Raw genomic sequence first — 18178 nt, forward strand, 5'->3', positions numbered from 1 at the left:
CCAATACTTCTTAGGCCTACCTCTACCCCTCCGCGTACCCTCTACAACCAGCCCCTCGCACCTCCTCACTGGGGCGTCTGCGCTCCGTCTCTTCACATGCCCAAACCATCTCAGTCTCGCTTCCCTCAGCTTGTCCACCACAGAGGCCACTCCCACCTTCTCCCGGGTAACCTCATTCCTAATCTTATCGCTCCTAGTGTGCCCACACATCCATCTCAGCATCCTCATCTCCGCAACATGCATTTTTTGAACATGTGAGTTCTTGACTGGCCAACACTCCGCTCCGTACAACAAGGCCGGTCTAACTACCACTCTGTAGAACTTACCTTTGAGTTTAGGTGGAATTTTCTTATCACACAAGACTCCAGAGGCGAGCCTCCATTTCATCCAAGCAACCCCAATGCGATGTGTGACATCATCGTCGATGTCACCACTTCCTTGGATTACAGACCCAAGATACTTAAAACTTTCTTTCTTAGGAATGATCTGTGTCAACAACTTGATCAAGGGTAAAAAACAGCAAACATGGCGAAGGACTGATGATCAATGATACTCAGCCATTCATGAGTAAAATAAATTAATACTTGATAAGATGTTACAAATAAGCCCAAATAACCACACATCTCTGGACAAAAGGAATAAACAGCACCACAAATATCTATATCAGACAATATTATCTTCGGATTTTGCAGGAATTACCAAGATTGAGGAGCTAATCTATCAGTTGATACCAGCACCTGCGCCAGATAGCTCAACTTCATGTCCTCCTTGAGATGCTACAATTAAAATCAAATAGTTTGTCAGGAAAGAAAAAAAGGCAGAGAGAACATAAAGATTGGGACCCTTTTGGGACATAAGAACTAGTAGGATAACCATATATAACCAGTTTCCTAACTACCAAAAATATGCTTTTAAGACATAATTTTAATTAGTGAACAGTACCCGGAAGCAACAAAAAACACCAGAACAAAAAAACTATTGTTATTAAATAATAGTAATAATGATCATAGAATATAAGCAAATAACGGTAATGTCGACGTAACAAGGATCAAATAAAGTTTCATCAAACCTGTCCGGCATCACCACCCCACCACCCAAAGAGATGGTAAAATTAAAGGCAGTTAATACTTCCACACAGCAAAGCATACATGTTCTGATTGAAACACTAAAAGGGCAAAGAAGACTCACAAACAACACTGTCGAGTACACGTCCATTCCTTCTAAACTATAAGGTGAGGCCAGACGAGCAAGGCCAAATGCATGATCTGCTTCTAGGTAATCAACCATTTCGAAGTATGCTCTTCCAATCTGGCATTCAAATACGCACATCAGATACTATATAGACAGATAAATGTGGCATTCTAATTTCCTCATGAGATGCCACAATAGACAGATACCAAGAGAACCATTTTTATTTGATAAGCAACAGATACCAAGAGAACTAAAGAGCAAGTTAGGCCGAGAGATACCAAGAGAACTCAAGAGCAAGTTAAGCCGAGGGATATGTAAAAAGAAAGAATCCCGTGCCCCACCACAAGTAGAAAGGGCTAAAGACCCTCAAACACAGTACAAAATGGTCCTAAAAATTATACTAGCAAAAGTGGATGTTCTCTGGACCATGCAACGCAGTGCCTTGAATCATGATCAATAATCTAGACTGTCCAAATGACAGTTCATTGTCCTATTCAAAGGAATTCCTTCAGCACCTCACACGGCAGAATCAAGATCCTAGAAGACCACTCTTGGGAAATAGTGCTCCCTGCCAATCAATGAAATCTGAAGAAGACATGCATATCTATTCCAGGCCACTTAATATTCTTGTTGTGTACTGGAACAAAGCTATCTAATCGATATTTCTAGTACATATACATAACTATATAACTAGTCTAAACATGGAACTTATACATCATGAAAGATGAAGTTAGATTCACAAAATTAACCCCAAAAAAGAAATGAGCATGTCCAGCTAGTTTGAAGGAACCTACATACTGGAAGCAATTTCAATTAGAGACGAGCAAATAAACAGTAAAGGACAAGAATGAATATCTCCTTTGATTCCCTGAACAAGCATAAAGAGAAAACTTAAAATGAACAGGACTTTGAACGGAGGAAATATAAAAATCCATACATTGCCAGTGTTATCAAAGGCGAAAAGCGCAAAAAAGCTCTAAGGTCCATGGGGGCTTTAAGCGCAAAGCGCAAATAAAGCGTGGGCTTTAATGAAAAGTGGCGCAAAGGGAGAAAAGAATACAAATATATATGTTTAGTCCAAGACTAATAATTATAAACATGAATGACAAATATATGACCAAAGAAATTGAAAAAAATTTATGGTTAAGTGAAATATCAATTATTTAGTTTCACTTCTTCATAAAAGTCTCATTGGCAAGGAAAAGCTTGCCTTAGAACCTTGATGACGACACTGAAGCGCACATAGGCGAAGCGCTCAACACGTTTTGAGCCTCGCTTCCGGGCTTAAGCACGCTTAAAGCGCGCCTTTGATAACACTGTACATTGCCTCCAAAAGGATTGGAGAAAAAGTGATCAAGACAGAGAACCTTTACCTGAGAAAGAACCCATCCAGTGTGATAATGTTTGTGTGGGAGTTTGTTATAAACATCCAGTGCATCCTGTTCCACCGCAAAGCATCATATTTCAACCAAATCAATGCAGAGCATCAAATGAATGCTGAAATTTATCCATTCAGAATCAAAATGTAATACCTGACATCTATATAAACAAGAAAGTCTATAGCCTTCCCCAAGAATCCTGAAAAGGGCCAATATCTCTGAAGCACCTGAGAGGATAGATGTGCTGCTTACATTAACCCCAGAAGCAGAAGTTCCGGGCCCTTCTTGTTCAAGAGGTCTAGCATCTCCAGAAGGGTGTGACATAGTCATATTTAGCCGAGAATCATTAGAAATGTCATTGCGAGTCCCTGAGATGCAGACCTAAAACAGTTACGAATAAAAACACATCTCAAAGGTAGATGTCATTTTTCTTAGGTAGCAACAGTGCACAAACACAAGAAATTCCACACGAACATAGCTGTTGGTGTTCAGCTTTCTTCATTTTTCCTTTGATTTATAGTAGTATTTTCAGATGACAAAAAAAAATTATCTGTACTCTTGAATTCTTTCAAATGATTAATGCATCAATCAATTGTGATCCCACACATCCAAATTGTAGTAAACCAGAACTGGGGAACTACCGAAGTAAAGTTTCAACTTTGACGAATAATAAAAGAGGTAAGGAAAAAGTCAAAAAATAGAGGGAGAAAAACAATCTCCTTATGTTTGTGACGGAACCACTAAATTAAACAAGTATGCACAAGTCTATTCGAATTTAGGTGATCATGAAAGTAACTCAAGTATAACAACAACAAAATTTGTTAGATTTTCAGAAATATCACATGTAACACAATAGCAATCCATTTGGAGCACAGGCGGGGTTTTGTGCCTCCCTTAAGTTTAGAGAAAATATCTTCAGATGATATGTCCTTATTAGATGATAGAAGGTTTCCAGAAAAAACCAACCCAACTTCTTTTTCTGTACCAGATTAATATACAAATTTAGCTCCATGCAGGCTTGGATGTCAGCATATGACCAGCCAACTGCTGTTCAAGTGTACTATAACTTCTGCATAGAGAGGGGGGGGAAAGAAAGAAAAAAGTTGCCCGACACTCCGTTTTGTCTCACGCATTAATGTTGACTGGCTACACTCAAAAGTCAACACTTCTTTGTAATTATACTTCACTTCAAGCAATTGTGTGAACCAAACCTTAGGATTCACATAAAATATTTATGATGAGTCTCCACTCTAAAAAGGTGGCAATGCCTAGGTTGAAAATACAATGGACAACAGAATTGTCAAGAGAAAAGGCAAAAATATCAATCACCTTCACCATAGTTTTCGGTAGCCCAAGATTGTGCCTTTCGACTTGTCATGGAACGTAAAGTCATTGAGCTCAGCTTCGAACTACCATAATATTTGGAAGAATGAATTGTTCCATTTCCAGAAGCAGCAGATACATTTGAATTTGTGTTTCCAGTAGATTCTCCAGCAAGCCTTGAATTTCGTCGAGGGCCAGAATCAGAAAATAACCTCCCAGATATCTGGAAAGATGAGAGATAGTGGACTCAGACCCAAAAAAAAGGGGGAATGGAGACAACGAAAATCCACCATATAAAGCACCAGAAATGTAAAGGGAGTTTAGTGATTAAAAGTTAAAACTGAACAAATGCACAAAATAAAGGAGATGAACAAAATCAACACCATAGTTCAACAGGCTAAAAGTTTTTAAAAAAATTCTCGTTTTTAAACCAAAAGAGGTTAAATAATACAAAATAAGAGCTTAGCCTCTAACAACCGACTTCTACAGGTGAAAATTGGTAAGGACAGCAGATTTGCACCAAAAGCTTCACACACTAAAAGCTCACTTCCAAATTACAACAAAAGAGAAAACTAATACTTGAATTGTTATGAAATCATATTGTGAAGAAGCTTTTTTTATCACGAAAAACTTAGAATAAAAGCTGTTTCACTTTGTGAAGAGTCATATAAAGGCATCTTGATTGATAGACATACTTAAAATGGATTATGAGGAAGTACGACATTACTTCAGTGGGAAGTTTCTATCAAAAAGCTAACAATCCTGCAGCAATTATACAGAGAAAGAAGAACTTAATATTAAAATAGACTAGATGACTGAAACCTATGTATTATAGTACTGCAGACCTTTCTTAACTTCCCCTCATCAACAAACTTTCTCCGAGGGGCCTGAATGGTTGAATTGACAGTTGCTCGTGGAGAATTATCAGCACCAGCCACAGATGCATTAGTTCCATTTTGCTGAAAATTTCTACAAACTGGAGGTGGAACCACTCCTGACAACTGCAAAGAAGTTGTATTTTACAAACTTTCGAAAAATCAAAAAGAAATTCTAGTGTTGCCAAATTGCATATAAGAATGTCAGTTGCTTCTTTAATATAGAAGATTTTGTCACCTTTACAGATTGTTTAGCCAAGCTTTTGGGAGGCCAAAAGTGCTTCTTCTTGTTTTTAAAGAAGTGTGTATGCTTAAAAAAGTGAGTTGTTTAACCAAGCTATGAGGAGAAAATAAGTGTTTCGGGGAGCAGCAGAAGTTTAAAAAGATGGCTTTTCTCCCAAAGTGCTTTATTGAAAAGCACTTTTGAGAAAATACACTTAGAAGCACTTGTTAAAAACATGGTCAAACACAAACTGCTTCTCACAAAGCAAAGTCACAAACTGCTTCTCACCAAAAGTACTTTTTAGAAAAGCACTTTTCAAAATAAACTGATTTTAGAGGCTTGGCCAATAAGGCTATTAATTTCACTTCAATTAACAAGAACATAGTTCTGTGAAACTATACAGATATCATTAGAAAGTCACCAACTATGTTCTAAACCGGAGAAGACGTTTGTTTTAGGCTCCATTGGATTGAGAATAAATTAGACATTTTCTGTGCTCTTCAAAACTTGCAATCTGCTTTAAATTAGAGTCAAATTCTCTGATTGCTACCCTCATCCTCAATCTAAAGAAACTATGATCTAACTCAGTGTTATCAAAGTGCGCTTTAAGCGCGCTTAAGCCCTAAAGTGAGGCTCAAAACGTGTTGAGCGCTTCGCCTCGCTCTATGTGCACTTCAGTGTTGTCATCAAGGTTCCAAGGCAAGCATTTCCTTGCCAATGAGCCTCTTATGAAGAAGTGACACTAAATAATTGATATTCCACTTTATCATTAAAAAAATTCGATTTCTTTGGTCATATAAATTTGTCATTCATATTTATAATTATTAGTCTTGGACTAAACATATATATTTGTATTCTTTTCTCCCTTTGCACCTTTTTTCACTAAAGTCCACGCTTTATTTGCGTTTTGCGCTTAAAGCCCCCACGGACCTTAGAGCTTTTTTGAGCTTTTCGCCTTTGATAACACTGGATATAACTAACAAATACATTGTCACCATTTTTATTAGAATGGTAATGGTGTATTGCTTGGTACAAAGGAAAATCTAGAAAAACATGTCTCACTCAGGATTATCTACAGAGGAGGGGATACCAGTTATGTAACAAATGGTATATGTGTAATAACAACAGAGACAATCAATCATATATTCTTGCATTGTCCTATAGCAGCACAAATATGGCAGATGTTTTACAGTATTTTGGACGTGAAGTGGGTAATGCAAAGATCAACCGCAGACTTATTTAAATGCTGGAACAGGAAAGGTGTAAAAGGGCCTTTGAAAACTAAATGGAATACAATTACAGCATGTTTTTGATGGTGCATATGGAAGGCAAGGAATAGAAGAGTTTTTGCGGGTCAAGCTAACAATACTATAAAGATCAAATCTGACTGTAATATTTTGTTCTAGTAGGATTAGGATGGATTTTGTAAATGATGTGGAAACCTTATGACAGTGCATAGATAGCTTGCAATAGAAGGTTACAGACTTCTCTTGGTTTTTGAACTTTTGGTGGTGTACTCGGGTACAACCTTTGTGCTACATCGATAATACTTACCTTTTAAAAAAGATCACTAACCTAATACTACTTTTCTTTTATGCAAACTTAGATATATATATATATATAATCTGTCAATGTCTAATTCTTTTTTTTGAGAAAGTAACTTTGTATTCACAAAAAATAATCATCAAAAGAATGATGAGGAGAAAAAGTTATGTTATCTTTAAAGAAAAATAGAAATTAAGCATCTTCACTGCAATGCATACAGCGATAGCAAGTAACAACCAATGAACCTTTTCTTCAGTTAGCACCAGAAGAAAAGAGTTCCTATTTCCCATATAGAAAAGACACAAAAGATAATATGTCATTGAACAGACAAACTAACAACTATGGATGTATATAAACAATGTAGAGAAAAATTGGAACAAATACTGGTTAACTAGAGACAAGATTTTTGATTGCAGATAGAATGCAAGCCATGAGCAGCAGCATAATCTTAAAAAGTAAAACAATCACCTGATTTGGTTGAGTAAATAGCAACTATCTCTAGGATTAACAAAAGGATAAGCTGTTATCCTGTTTTTGTGGCATGCTAAGTTATCTTTATGTATAAAAGGACTTGTCAGAAAGAGGTCAAGTTAGAAGGTTCAGACATGACTATTATAAAGTCAACCCAAATTCTTTTATCAAAAAGTGAGACTTCTGATTAAGGTGAAACCATTTTAAAGTTCTACTATGATACTCCCCAAGTGAAGATAATTGGCTATTGTTTAAAATCAACTAAGGGCTTACAACAAAAAATGTTTTACAAGTCGGTATCAAATTACCTGTGATGCCATTGGTGAGGGAGTGTTGTAGAATGACATGTTAGTAGAAACCCCACCTAAATTCTGGATAGCAGCTGCTCCATTATAATTTCCAGACATTTCTCGAAGATTATTGCTGTGTGTATGTTTTGATTGCCTAGGGCTGATGTCACCTGAGACAATATTCGTAGAAGCTACATTCTGATCATCAGTGGATGCTTGTAAATTTTGAGATTGGTTCCCTTGGTCTATGTGTTGTTTCTGAATGCAAAGCAAAGATGCTTCCCCAAAAACTGCAGCTGCTTCTTCTGCAGCACCTGGTATGTCGCCCAACAATAAGGATGCAAAATATAAAATCATAACTAAATAACAATGGCAATCAATATAACCTTCAACAACAACAACAACAACAACCCAGTGAAATCCCACTAGGTGGGGAATCAATATAACCTTCATGAAGTAGAAAATAACCTGAAAATATTATTTGGAAAAAAAGTAAATGTATGTTCAGCCATTCTTAAGTCAATGGAAATTTATGCAAAGTTTTCAAGGACAATACCACCAGTCAAGTTCGCTTTCTATATAGCTAAGTTCTCCAAAACCACTTAAGTTCACAATCCAGGCAAACAAGAGAAATATCCCAAAATTCGGCAGAAAATTTTAGAAAGTATAACAATTAGCTGAAAATACTACATTTGTTCCCAATTACTTTTAAAGATGAAGGAAATGTTTCTGCCTTTGAAAACAAAATCTCTCATCATGTCATAATGATTGTATCAAATAGTAAAATCTTTCTAAAATAAAACAATGGTATCTACACAATCCCAATGTGATGACCTGACCGTTTTAGTTTACAAATCCGAATCATGTTCCGAGACTTCTTGTAGCTCAGGATAGCTATTTTATTTAATTTTGGACACTGGTAAATGTGTATATATTTCATCATGAGCAAAACAATTCATGGATTGTACTGAAACCATTTTTGGAAATTCTACTATCTTATTTCTATACTGAATCTAAACATCAATAATATAGACAATATCATTTTAGTATAACTGATTACGCCAAAAACATAAGATCAAAATACAATTCAATTTGATAACTGATTACACCAAAAAACATAAGATCAAAATGCAATTCAATTTGATCCTCCGCATAAAATTCAGTATTTACTATGTTCTCAAAACGCCTAGAGTTCCTCTCATTCCATACTGCCCACCAAATGCTTGCAGGAACAATTCTCCGTCTACTTCTGTTCTTAGCCTGCAGTCTGCAGACCTGCTTCCTCCCAACTCTGAAGTACTACGGACATAGTCATGATATGCCTTTGAGATTTAAGAACAGTCTCCACAGCTATCTTGTGAACTAGCAATGAAGAAATAGATGATTAACTATCTCTGCACTATCACCACAAAAGAAACATCTAGAAAATATTGATACCCCTCTCTTCATCAAGTTGTCTTGAGCCAGTACTGCTTCCTTAGCTGGCAACCATACAAAACAAGCCACTTTATGTGGTATTTCAGTTTACAGAGATGCAATTACAGGACCAAATGTTTACTTGCTGAATGGGGTGATTCAACCTACTATAAACAATTTTCACCTTGAAAGATCTCATTACTTCCTTCCCACCATAAAACATCTTGTCCTGCCTCCAAATCACTGAACGATTCAATTGTGCTGAAGAAACCAGCCACTCTTTGGATTTTCTAATCATTTAACTATCTTCTGAAAGTGAAGCTCCATTCTTGAGGCGTTCAATGGGCTGCTATAGTCCTTTGTTAATGTAGGACTAAAAAGTGTACGTCTGGGGAAGAGTAATTCCAGGTTGCCACCGTGCCTATCTCATGACAATCATCCTTCTAGAAGTTAGTTTTTTTTCCCATTATACACTTTAATCTTGGTGTTGGGCTTGAGTTCATTCTATAGTGTTCTGATGGATAGCCATAGGCTTCTCCTTTTCTGACACAAATCTCCACAAGGTGTAGTATTATCTTCCTCCTCTTTCCTCCACAAAAGTTGATTTTCATTATTGTACTTCCACAACCATTTCACTCTAAGTCCCTTGGCCTTGCTCTGTCTCAATCTCCCATATCGCTTTCTAGCTATTAGTGTTTCCACTTTACCAAGTGTTATCCATTTCTTTCTTTATTTTCTTGCCAAAGAAAGTTCCTCCTGATTTTATCCAATCTATTCATAATTCCTGTGGGGATTGTAAACACATACATCATATAAGTCGGAAGGGCATCAAGGACAAAATTTGTAAGAGTCGATCTACTCCCAGAGATAGATATTGAGTCTTCCATGCCATTTTCTTCACACTTCTCAATCACAATATTCCATATTTTACTGGACGTAGATATAGTTCCCAAAGGCATTCCCAAGTACATGGTTGGTAAGGCACCAATTTCACCACCTAAGATTGCATTCAACATCTCCATATTTGGCACTACATTGATGGGATACAAGAAACTCCTCCTCTAGTTAATACGCAAGTCAGATGTTCCTTCAAATAGCACTAGAATCACCATAAAAAAAATTGAGTTGCTCTTCTTCAGCATCACAAAATATGAGTGTATCATTGGCATATTGATGATGGGTTATCTCTAAGCCGTATCTACCAGCTCTAGCAACATCAGAACCTTTTAGCCAGCCATTCAGATTTGTTGTTTTAACCATCCTTGTCTGAGACCCTTTGTGCTCTAGAAAAACATGTTGCTGGGCTATTCATAAGAACTGAGAAGCTCAGTACTAATATGCAATATTCAATCCAGTGAATTCATTTCTGTCCAAAACCCATCCTCTCCATTAGGACCATAAGATATCCTCAATTAACATGATCATATGCTTTCTCCATGTCTAGCTTACACAAAATTCCTAATTTCTTTTGCTTCAACCGGAGTTTATTGCTTCATTGGCTACTTAGACAGCATCCATGATTTGCCTTTAATGAAAGTCGTCTGTTAAAGAGTACCAATTTAGCCATCACACTTTTCAGCCTTTCTGTTAGCACTTTGGAGAAAAGTTTGTAAATGTTGACTATCAAGTAGTTCGTAAATGATTTACCTTCCTTTAATGAAGGTCATTTGTAGAGTGTTAGAATAGGAATAGGTATATACAATTCTACTTAGAATAGGAATAGGATGTTAGAATAGAAATAGATATACAATCCTACTTAAGATAAAAATAGGAATAGTATATAGTATCCTACTTGGAAAATGATTCAATTGTAGTGTCTACAAATAAGGTCTCTATGTAATAATACAAATACACAATTCAATAATATTCTTCTCATATATTTCTCACATGGTATTAGAGTCAAGCTCATCCCAATTGTTGTTCACCGATGTTGGGCCCCCATTTATAAGTGTTCACGCTCCAGTTGAGGCTAGGCTTGCGTGGGAGTGTTGAGAAGTCTCAAATTAGCAGAGGGATGAGAAACTGATCTCCTTATATGAACTTGTACAAACATCCCCTCATGGGCTAGCTTTAGAGGTTAAGTTAGGCGCACGTATCATATTTTTACATAGTATCTGAGCTTCTATGATCTTGGTAGAAAAGAAAAAAAAAAAAAAACTTCCGCTGCCAGCGGGCACCTATGGCCCATATATGTCGCCTGTCTGGCCATTGGTTATGTTCACAAAAGTAGGGCCAATGATATATGCATGAACCCCATATTCAAGGGAACAAAACTAAATTAGAGAGGGCATCATGCATCAATTTCCAACGACTTTCTAGGGTTGTTTTGTGTCAACCCCATATCTATCTGTGTTTGTGTAGCATCGTGTCATCTTTCCGATGACCACTTTCTCATTTTGAATTGTGTAGCACCGTGCCATCATTTCGATGACTACTATCCCATTTTTTGACTACATTGGGAATCAGTGACTAATTTTTCATATTCAATTTGTGTAGCACAGGTGTCTTTTCGATGAATACTTTTTCATATTTAATTTATGTAACACCATGCCATCTTTTTGGTAACTGCATATCTAATTTTTGTAGCACTGTGTCATCATTCCGGTTGCTACTTTCTTTTGTGTAGCATCTTGCCATCTTTCTAGTGACTACTTTTTTATATTTAATTAGTGTAGCATCGTGCCATCTTTCTAGTGACTATTTTTTCATATTTAATTACTGTAGCATCGTGCCATCTTGTTGGTGACTCCTTTTTCATATATAATTTTTATAGCACCGTGTCATCTTTCCGGTGATTACTTTCTGAGAAAAGGCCCAAAATAGTCCCTCATCTTTGGGTTAAGACTCAAAGTCATCCTTGAGTTTTCACGTGGAGCATTAGTAGTTCCTCATGTTTGCAATATTGGTGCACTTTTGGTCCTCCTTCAAAATTTTGCCTATTTTTTAATATTAATTTTATTCATAATTTATATATGGAATGTTTAATCGTCATTTTATATATTTAGTAGAAATAATAACTCCATGTGGGAGATTGTGAGAAGAAAAACACCTTATTTTGTTTAGTAGAAATCGTATTGCAGGTAAAGTTGAAAAGTTCATCACGATGATTTCACGTACAATAGTACAATTTTTTCTTTTCTTGCAATGTCATATGTTAAAATGTTCTTAGTTTAGCTGCTATAATATTTATATTGAACAGAACAAGGTGTTCTTCTTCTCACCTTCTCTCACATAGAATTATTATTTCTACTAAATATATAAAAAGACGATGGGTCATTGCTTACATAAAATTATGAACAAAATTAATGTTAAAAAATAGGCAAAAATTGAGGGGAGGACCAAAAGTGCACCAATATTGCAAACATGAGGGACTATTAGTGCTCCATGTAAAAACTCAAGGATGACTTTGAGTCTTAACCCAAAGATGAGGGACTATTTTGGGTCTTCTCTCTCTACTTTCTCATATCTAATTTGCATAACATCGTGCATCTTTCCATTGACTACTTTCTCTTAACCGATTTCTGTAGCATCGTGCATCTTTTAGGTGACTCAGATCTTATTTACGTAGTTTCAACTTTTGTCAATGTTGTGCGAAATCCAAGAGATCTGAGTTTTCCAGCAATATTTTTTTTGCTTTAGATTCACTTTTGCCAAAAGGCTATACTCAAATATTTGGGTTGGATTACAGTGATACTTTCTGCACTGTGATCTCGATGAAGTAGTCTATATGGAGCAACCACTTGGATTTGCTGCTTAGGGGGAGTTTAGTAGCCTTATATGTCGATTGCTAGTGGAGTTGATAATTTTTTGCATCAAATTCAGTATTTCATGAGAGACCTCGTATTGAGATTGATTGTCATTTTGTCAAAGAAAAGATACTCTCGAGAGATATTGTTACAAAATTTATGAAGTCAATTGATCAACTTGCAGATATCTTTACCAAGTCCCTCACCGATCCCCATATTAATTACATCTGTAACAAGCAAGGTGCATATGATTTGTCTGCACCAGCTCGAGGGGAGTGTTAGAATAGGAATAAACAAATACAATCCTACTTAGAATAGGAATAGGATGTCAAAATAGGAATAGGTATATACAATCCTACTTAGAATAAGAAAAGGAATATAAATAGTACTCCCTCTGTCCCAATTTATGTGACTTACTTTCCTTTTTAGTCAATCCCAAAAAAGAATGACACATTTCTATATTAAGTAACAATTTAACTATAAAATGTCTATTTTACCCTTAATGAAATAATTTACAGCCACGCAAATTTATATAATTCATTTTGGACCACAAGTTCTAAAAGTCTTCCTTTCTTTCTTAAACTCCATGTCGAATCAAACTACCTAACATAAAATGGGACGGAGGGAGTATATAGTATCCTATTTAGTAAAGGATTGTATTGTAGTGTCTATAATTAAGGTCTCTGTGTAATATAGATACACAATTCAATAATATTCTCATATATTTCACATAAGAGAATCTACAAGTTAGCTCAGGATAACTATTTGGAACTTGATTGGAAAATTTAGTTAGATTCTAAGATGGTTCGACTGGGTTTGGAACACATTTTGCATAAACAACATTTTTAGAAACAAATAAAGAATCCAACCCCTCATTTTGTGCAATATGTGGTCCAAATCATAATTTAACTGTATGGTTGGATCCATTCATTATTTGTGACTCATAGAAAGTGGTTTCCTCCAATTATGAGTCCATTTGATATGTTACAGTTCAAAAAAAGTGAATAGATGAGGGCAGATTTTTTAGATGCAACAATTATAAAATACCAAATTCATCATGTTATAAAAGAAAATCTAGTGCAAACAACTATTTTTGGAGATTTTGAGAGCATAGCTTGTGGGGAAAAGGTGAAAAATATTGAGGATCAAGGAGAAACATTGAGGTAACATTTTCACACCTTCTTTGATCATTATAACATATTTGGATCATGCATCTAACACCATATCCCATGATTTTGGTGGTCTTTCTTCCTTGCGGCTATATTATGGGGAACTGCCTTACCCCCGACAAAGGTGGAGGATCGTCGAGGGTCAATCGGAAACAGTTTCCCTATCCCATAAAGGTAGGGGTACGACTGTGTACATTTTACCTTAACCTTCCCCAGATCCCACTAGTGGAATTACACTAGGTTTGTTGTTGTTGTAAAAAGATTGCTAACTACAAACTCATTCCAGTGTTGATAGCTTTAAGGATATTTCAAACATTTTAACAGAACCAAGTGTTTATCAACACCTTATTTTCAGTTTGTGCACTACTATCCAAACACGTATGTGCTTATTCATAAATTCAACTCCAACACTTAAAAAGTGCTTTTTTGCACTTGATGTACACTGTAACTACAACTCATTTTAGTGTTAATAGCTTCAAGGTTATCTCAAACATTTTAACAGAACAAAACATTTTATCAACACCTTATTTTGAGTTTCAGCACTTCTATCCAAACAGATGTACTTATCCATAAATTCAGCTCCAACACCAAAAAAAGTGTTTTTTTAGCACTTGAGGCGTAAAACCTACTTAAATTCTGCACTCCAGTCACAAATTGTATAAGAAATTCTAGCTTACGAAATTTAAAGAAAGGTTTCCTGGTAGTCACAGAGTTGATAAAATTGATTATTAAAGTAGTTTTTATAACTGAGAAGTCTACTCTCTGGTTTCAAAGCTCGGGGGCTGATTGGTCCAACCGTCTACCTTTGTCCATTTAAATACCAGATATCTGGTCCACAACTCAGCGTCCAACATTGTGTTACTATTGTTTTGGGGACAAAATTGATTATTAATGTTGTCGCAATAACAAATATCAAAACACAGAAAAATATTGCAATAGACCTTAAATGTTTGCTCAAATTATTCTGGCACAAACCTAGTATACACAACTCCTCATATGCAGCCCATAGCAATGGATCCAATAACAATGCCTGATTGAAATGCTGGATGGAACTATTTCTTCTATCTGTATACCTGAAATAACTATCAAGTTCATGAGTACCTTGGAGGAGTGCAATCCAGGCTTTTTACAATAGAAGATCATCACTATCGCAACTCTTCTTAAGCTCCATCAATTGTTGATTAACAAAAGGTTAAGGCAAAAAAGAAACAGAAAAATATACCAAACCTTAGGGAATATCTCCAGAGATATCAACAACATAACATCCACAAAAAAATTGAGGCCAAGCTTCTTAAAGTTTTTTAAAGGAAAAGGTGAAAAGGAATTATCATCTTAAAAAGAGGTGGTTACGACGTCTGCGACGCTCTTAGATGGTCTGAGATGCATATCTGCTACACTGATGTATCCAACAAAAAATGTGGTTATAACTTATAAGGCAGTAGAGATTATTCTCCTACAAAGATCAAGGGAATCAGAATGTCAATGTCCAGTTTGGTTTTTTTGGCGAAACATGAATGCATTGTGGTGAAAAAACATGCTCCTCAACTATAATGACCAAGTCCCAAACACTGAAATTTAAACAAAAAAGACTGGCCAAATACATAGATAGGGGAGCCCCTTTAACATGACACCTTTTGTAAGATAGCCTTATAAACTTACAGAATGATTAGACACTTGAACTTGTTCCAAATGTATCGTTTGAATACAAGTATATTTTTCCCTTCTTCCTTTTTCCAAAAATTATCTCGAAAAAACTCCTAACATTTCAACCCATCTCTTTCTCATTCCAGCAAGCATCTGAATGAAACAAATTACATAGCTCCATTTCTCGAAGAAGAAATCTAGAAGGCCGTGAACTTAATGTCGCTGCTGATTGCGTCGGCACCATCATTTCTGATGGCTTCCGCAAAGCTCCGAACTAGGAAAAACCTAAAGCAAAACCCACTTCATATTTTCATACAGAGAGAGAGCAATAAAAATATTAAAATTATTGTATTTCGAACTTAAAAACAGACTTCCAAATTTAAATGAAGGAAGAAAGGTTGTGTCCAATTACTGTGATGAAGATGTTCCGCCGGCGAACACACTATGTTACACAAAGGTCCAAGATAAAGTGTTGATTGATACTGATAGCTTGATTATAGGAGTAGAATGATTTGGTATTGATTGTAATTGCCTAGGAATTGATTATGTGATATTGTCTTTCCTAAATTAGTCTTAGGACTCATTGTATAAGTACTCATTCTCATTGATTGTATATTCACGAAGAAATACAAAGAAGCTTTTTCTTCTTCTTGAAATCTTCATGATGAGGTGAGTCATTTACCTCGCATCACTGGGGTTCCGTTTTTTATCAAAGAGGTCGAATTTTCTCACTTTGGTTGGTTGTCCGCAACACAATCTCCACCTGGTCAGTTCCTTTTGGAATTGTTTTTCGTTGAGGTCGCTAAAACATTTTGAGCCTACAGCTCTATTAGTTTTTAATTTTATTCGATCATCGGAATTAGGCTTCCGGTGCAACACTAGCTTTCAAGCTAGACCACTTAGTAATTGGTTCACTTTACATTTCATTGCCAAGTGAATCTCATGCACTTGGTCTTAAAAATACAAGTGTTCACAGGACACACTTCAGTCAAGTAAAAGTGTCCAGATGGTTACTAGAGAAGTTTAAAATGTCTATCTTCCAAAAAGTGCAAATTTTAAGGTGTTATCTAGGTATTTAGCCAAAAAGATATTCAAGAAAAAATAATGAAAGAATCTTATTAATTCATATAACCCATATCTTTTAAGTTAATAAAGTTTGGCATTGTTCAAATACTTGATGGTGCAGTTTCCATAAAATTATGTACTTAAAAGAAAAAGGAAATGATGTTGAGTCTATGCTACCATTCTTCTCCATCATACTACACTTCAATACGAGAATAATTTTCACATTAGAATAGAAGAATCAAGTTTTTAAGTTAATAAAGGTTGGCCATAGTTCAAACATCTGATGATGCAGCGTCTATACTATTCTTTACTTTACAGTAAAAGGAATAGATGACAGTACTATTCCATTACATTCTCCTCCATCATATAAAATAGCAAGTAGAGGATAGTGACCTTTATCAGCACGAAGTATCTTTCATGTGCACTAACAATTTGATGATGATATAGTGAACACAACCAAAATTCATTGTCATAGTGAAGTATTAGCTTCATTATTCAGATAGATCAAACCAATTTCAGAATGAAGAAGCAAGGCTAGAAGTTAATCCTTCTCTTAAATAAATAATATATAAAATATGAACCTGTAAATAAGACCAAGAAGGTAATGCCCAGCTGCACCATTTGGAACCTACACAACAACCAATTAGCTATAAATTAAAGAAGCATGTCAATGGCTAACAGGAATAAAATAACTGGAGATGACAATACTATAAAATCTGCAAAGTGGATAGATATTTGGAAGGATGGTTTTTACGACTCTACCTCTGCAGTTGGCTCATTAGGAGGGCAAAGTGCTGTCTCAGCTTCAGTGAGAAGATCCATCTGAAAGCATGATAGTGCAAACAAGTAGCGGGATTGAGCCATACTTGTCCCTTCATATAAAAATTTAAAAAGGGATGATTATGAGCATAATCTCAAGGACAAGTGTTATCAGAAATCGGAAGATAATAGGGAGGAAAAAAAAAGATATTGCAACACAAAAATGCAGTCATATTGACTGAGAATACAACACGCACCCTTGAGAAGATGATATGCAGCATAAGCCTGTTGGTTGTGCAGGTAGCAGCCAGCTAAAAGCTGCATATTTGTCTGCAATGGACATAGTAGATTATAGGAAACAAGAGAATTGACCAACTTAAGAGATTTCAACAAAAATGCATTAAACCCTCACATTCTTGAGTCAAATTCCACTAAGGGCAACAAGAAACAAAAAGTGAACTCCAAGAACCTAAAATCTCTATAAACGACAAATTGAGTAATACATATGTTTACAAAGAATGATGAAGTGAAAACAAAAAAGTGTGGAGTACCTCAGTGGGGAACTCGGCACAGAGTCGTTCACACATGAAAATGGCGTTGTGGTACATAAATTGGCCAAGGCTGTTTTGCACAGATTCAGCTAGTAGAGTTTCCATTGATGCTTGAACTCGAATTCAAAGAGAGACGAGGTTAGAGAGGGAGAGAGAGAGGCGGGAGAGAGAGAGATTCAATTTTTCAATTTCAATTTGAGAGAAGTTGCCATTATTAAGTTAGTGGATTTCTCTTGATTTCAACTCACAAAAAGTGATAAAAGAAACAGATTTTCAGAGGCCAGTGATTGCTCTTATGTGTTAGTACTAAAATTAAAATAGAGAGAGAGATTCAATTTCGTATGTTTATCTCTTTATATTTTTAGCGGTTGTTCTAGATTGTCATCGCTTACACATCACTAACTAAAAAAATAATCTACAAAATCAATTTTATGAACCCAAAAATAGAAAAAAACTATAAGTTTAAGGAACTAGGAACCAAAAATTCAATGAAATTGGACAAATATGATAGGCAAAATATAAATTGAGACA

At 35.7% G+C, this 18178-nt stretch overlaps 1 protein-coding gene across 1 annotated transcript in view; it reads right to left on the minus strand.

The window, feature by feature from the left end:
• Positions 1-17821, minus strand: part of LOC125857727 (cell division cycle protein 27 homolog B-like) — a 20490-nt gene extending 2669 nt beyond the window's left edge. The window contains exons 1-13 of the mRNA XM_049537344.1: positions 17648-17821; positions 17354-17426; positions 17100-17209; positions 16919-16965; positions 14604-14701; positions 7316-7611; positions 4739-4894; positions 3900-4116; positions 2724-2938; positions 2565-2630; positions 1189-1308; positions 700-776; positions 526-536 (exon numbers count right to left, since the gene is read on the minus strand). Coding sequence (XP_049393301.1) covers positions 526-536; positions 700-776; positions 1189-1308; positions 2565-2630; positions 2724-2938; positions 3900-4116; positions 4739-4894; positions 7316-7611; positions 14604-14701; positions 16919-16965; positions 17100-17209; positions 17354-17426; positions 17648-17752 — 1591 coding nt within the window. The 5' untranslated portion in view covers positions 17753-17821. The remainder of the gene's footprint in view (positions 1-525; positions 537-699; positions 777-1188; positions 1309-2564; positions 2631-2723; positions 2939-3899; positions 4117-4738; positions 4895-7315; positions 7612-14603; positions 14702-16918; positions 16966-17099; positions 17210-17353; positions 17427-17647) is intronic.
• Positions 17822-18178: the final 357 nt, after the last annotated feature.

The sequence above is a fragment of the Solanum stenotomum genome, chromosome 3 (genome assembly GCF_019186545.1).
Source record: "Solanum stenotomum isolate F172 chromosome 3, ASM1918654v1, whole genome shotgun sequence".
Taxonomy (NCBI): Eukaryota; Viridiplantae; Streptophyta; class Magnoliopsida; order Solanales; family Solanaceae; genus Solanum; species Solanum stenotomum.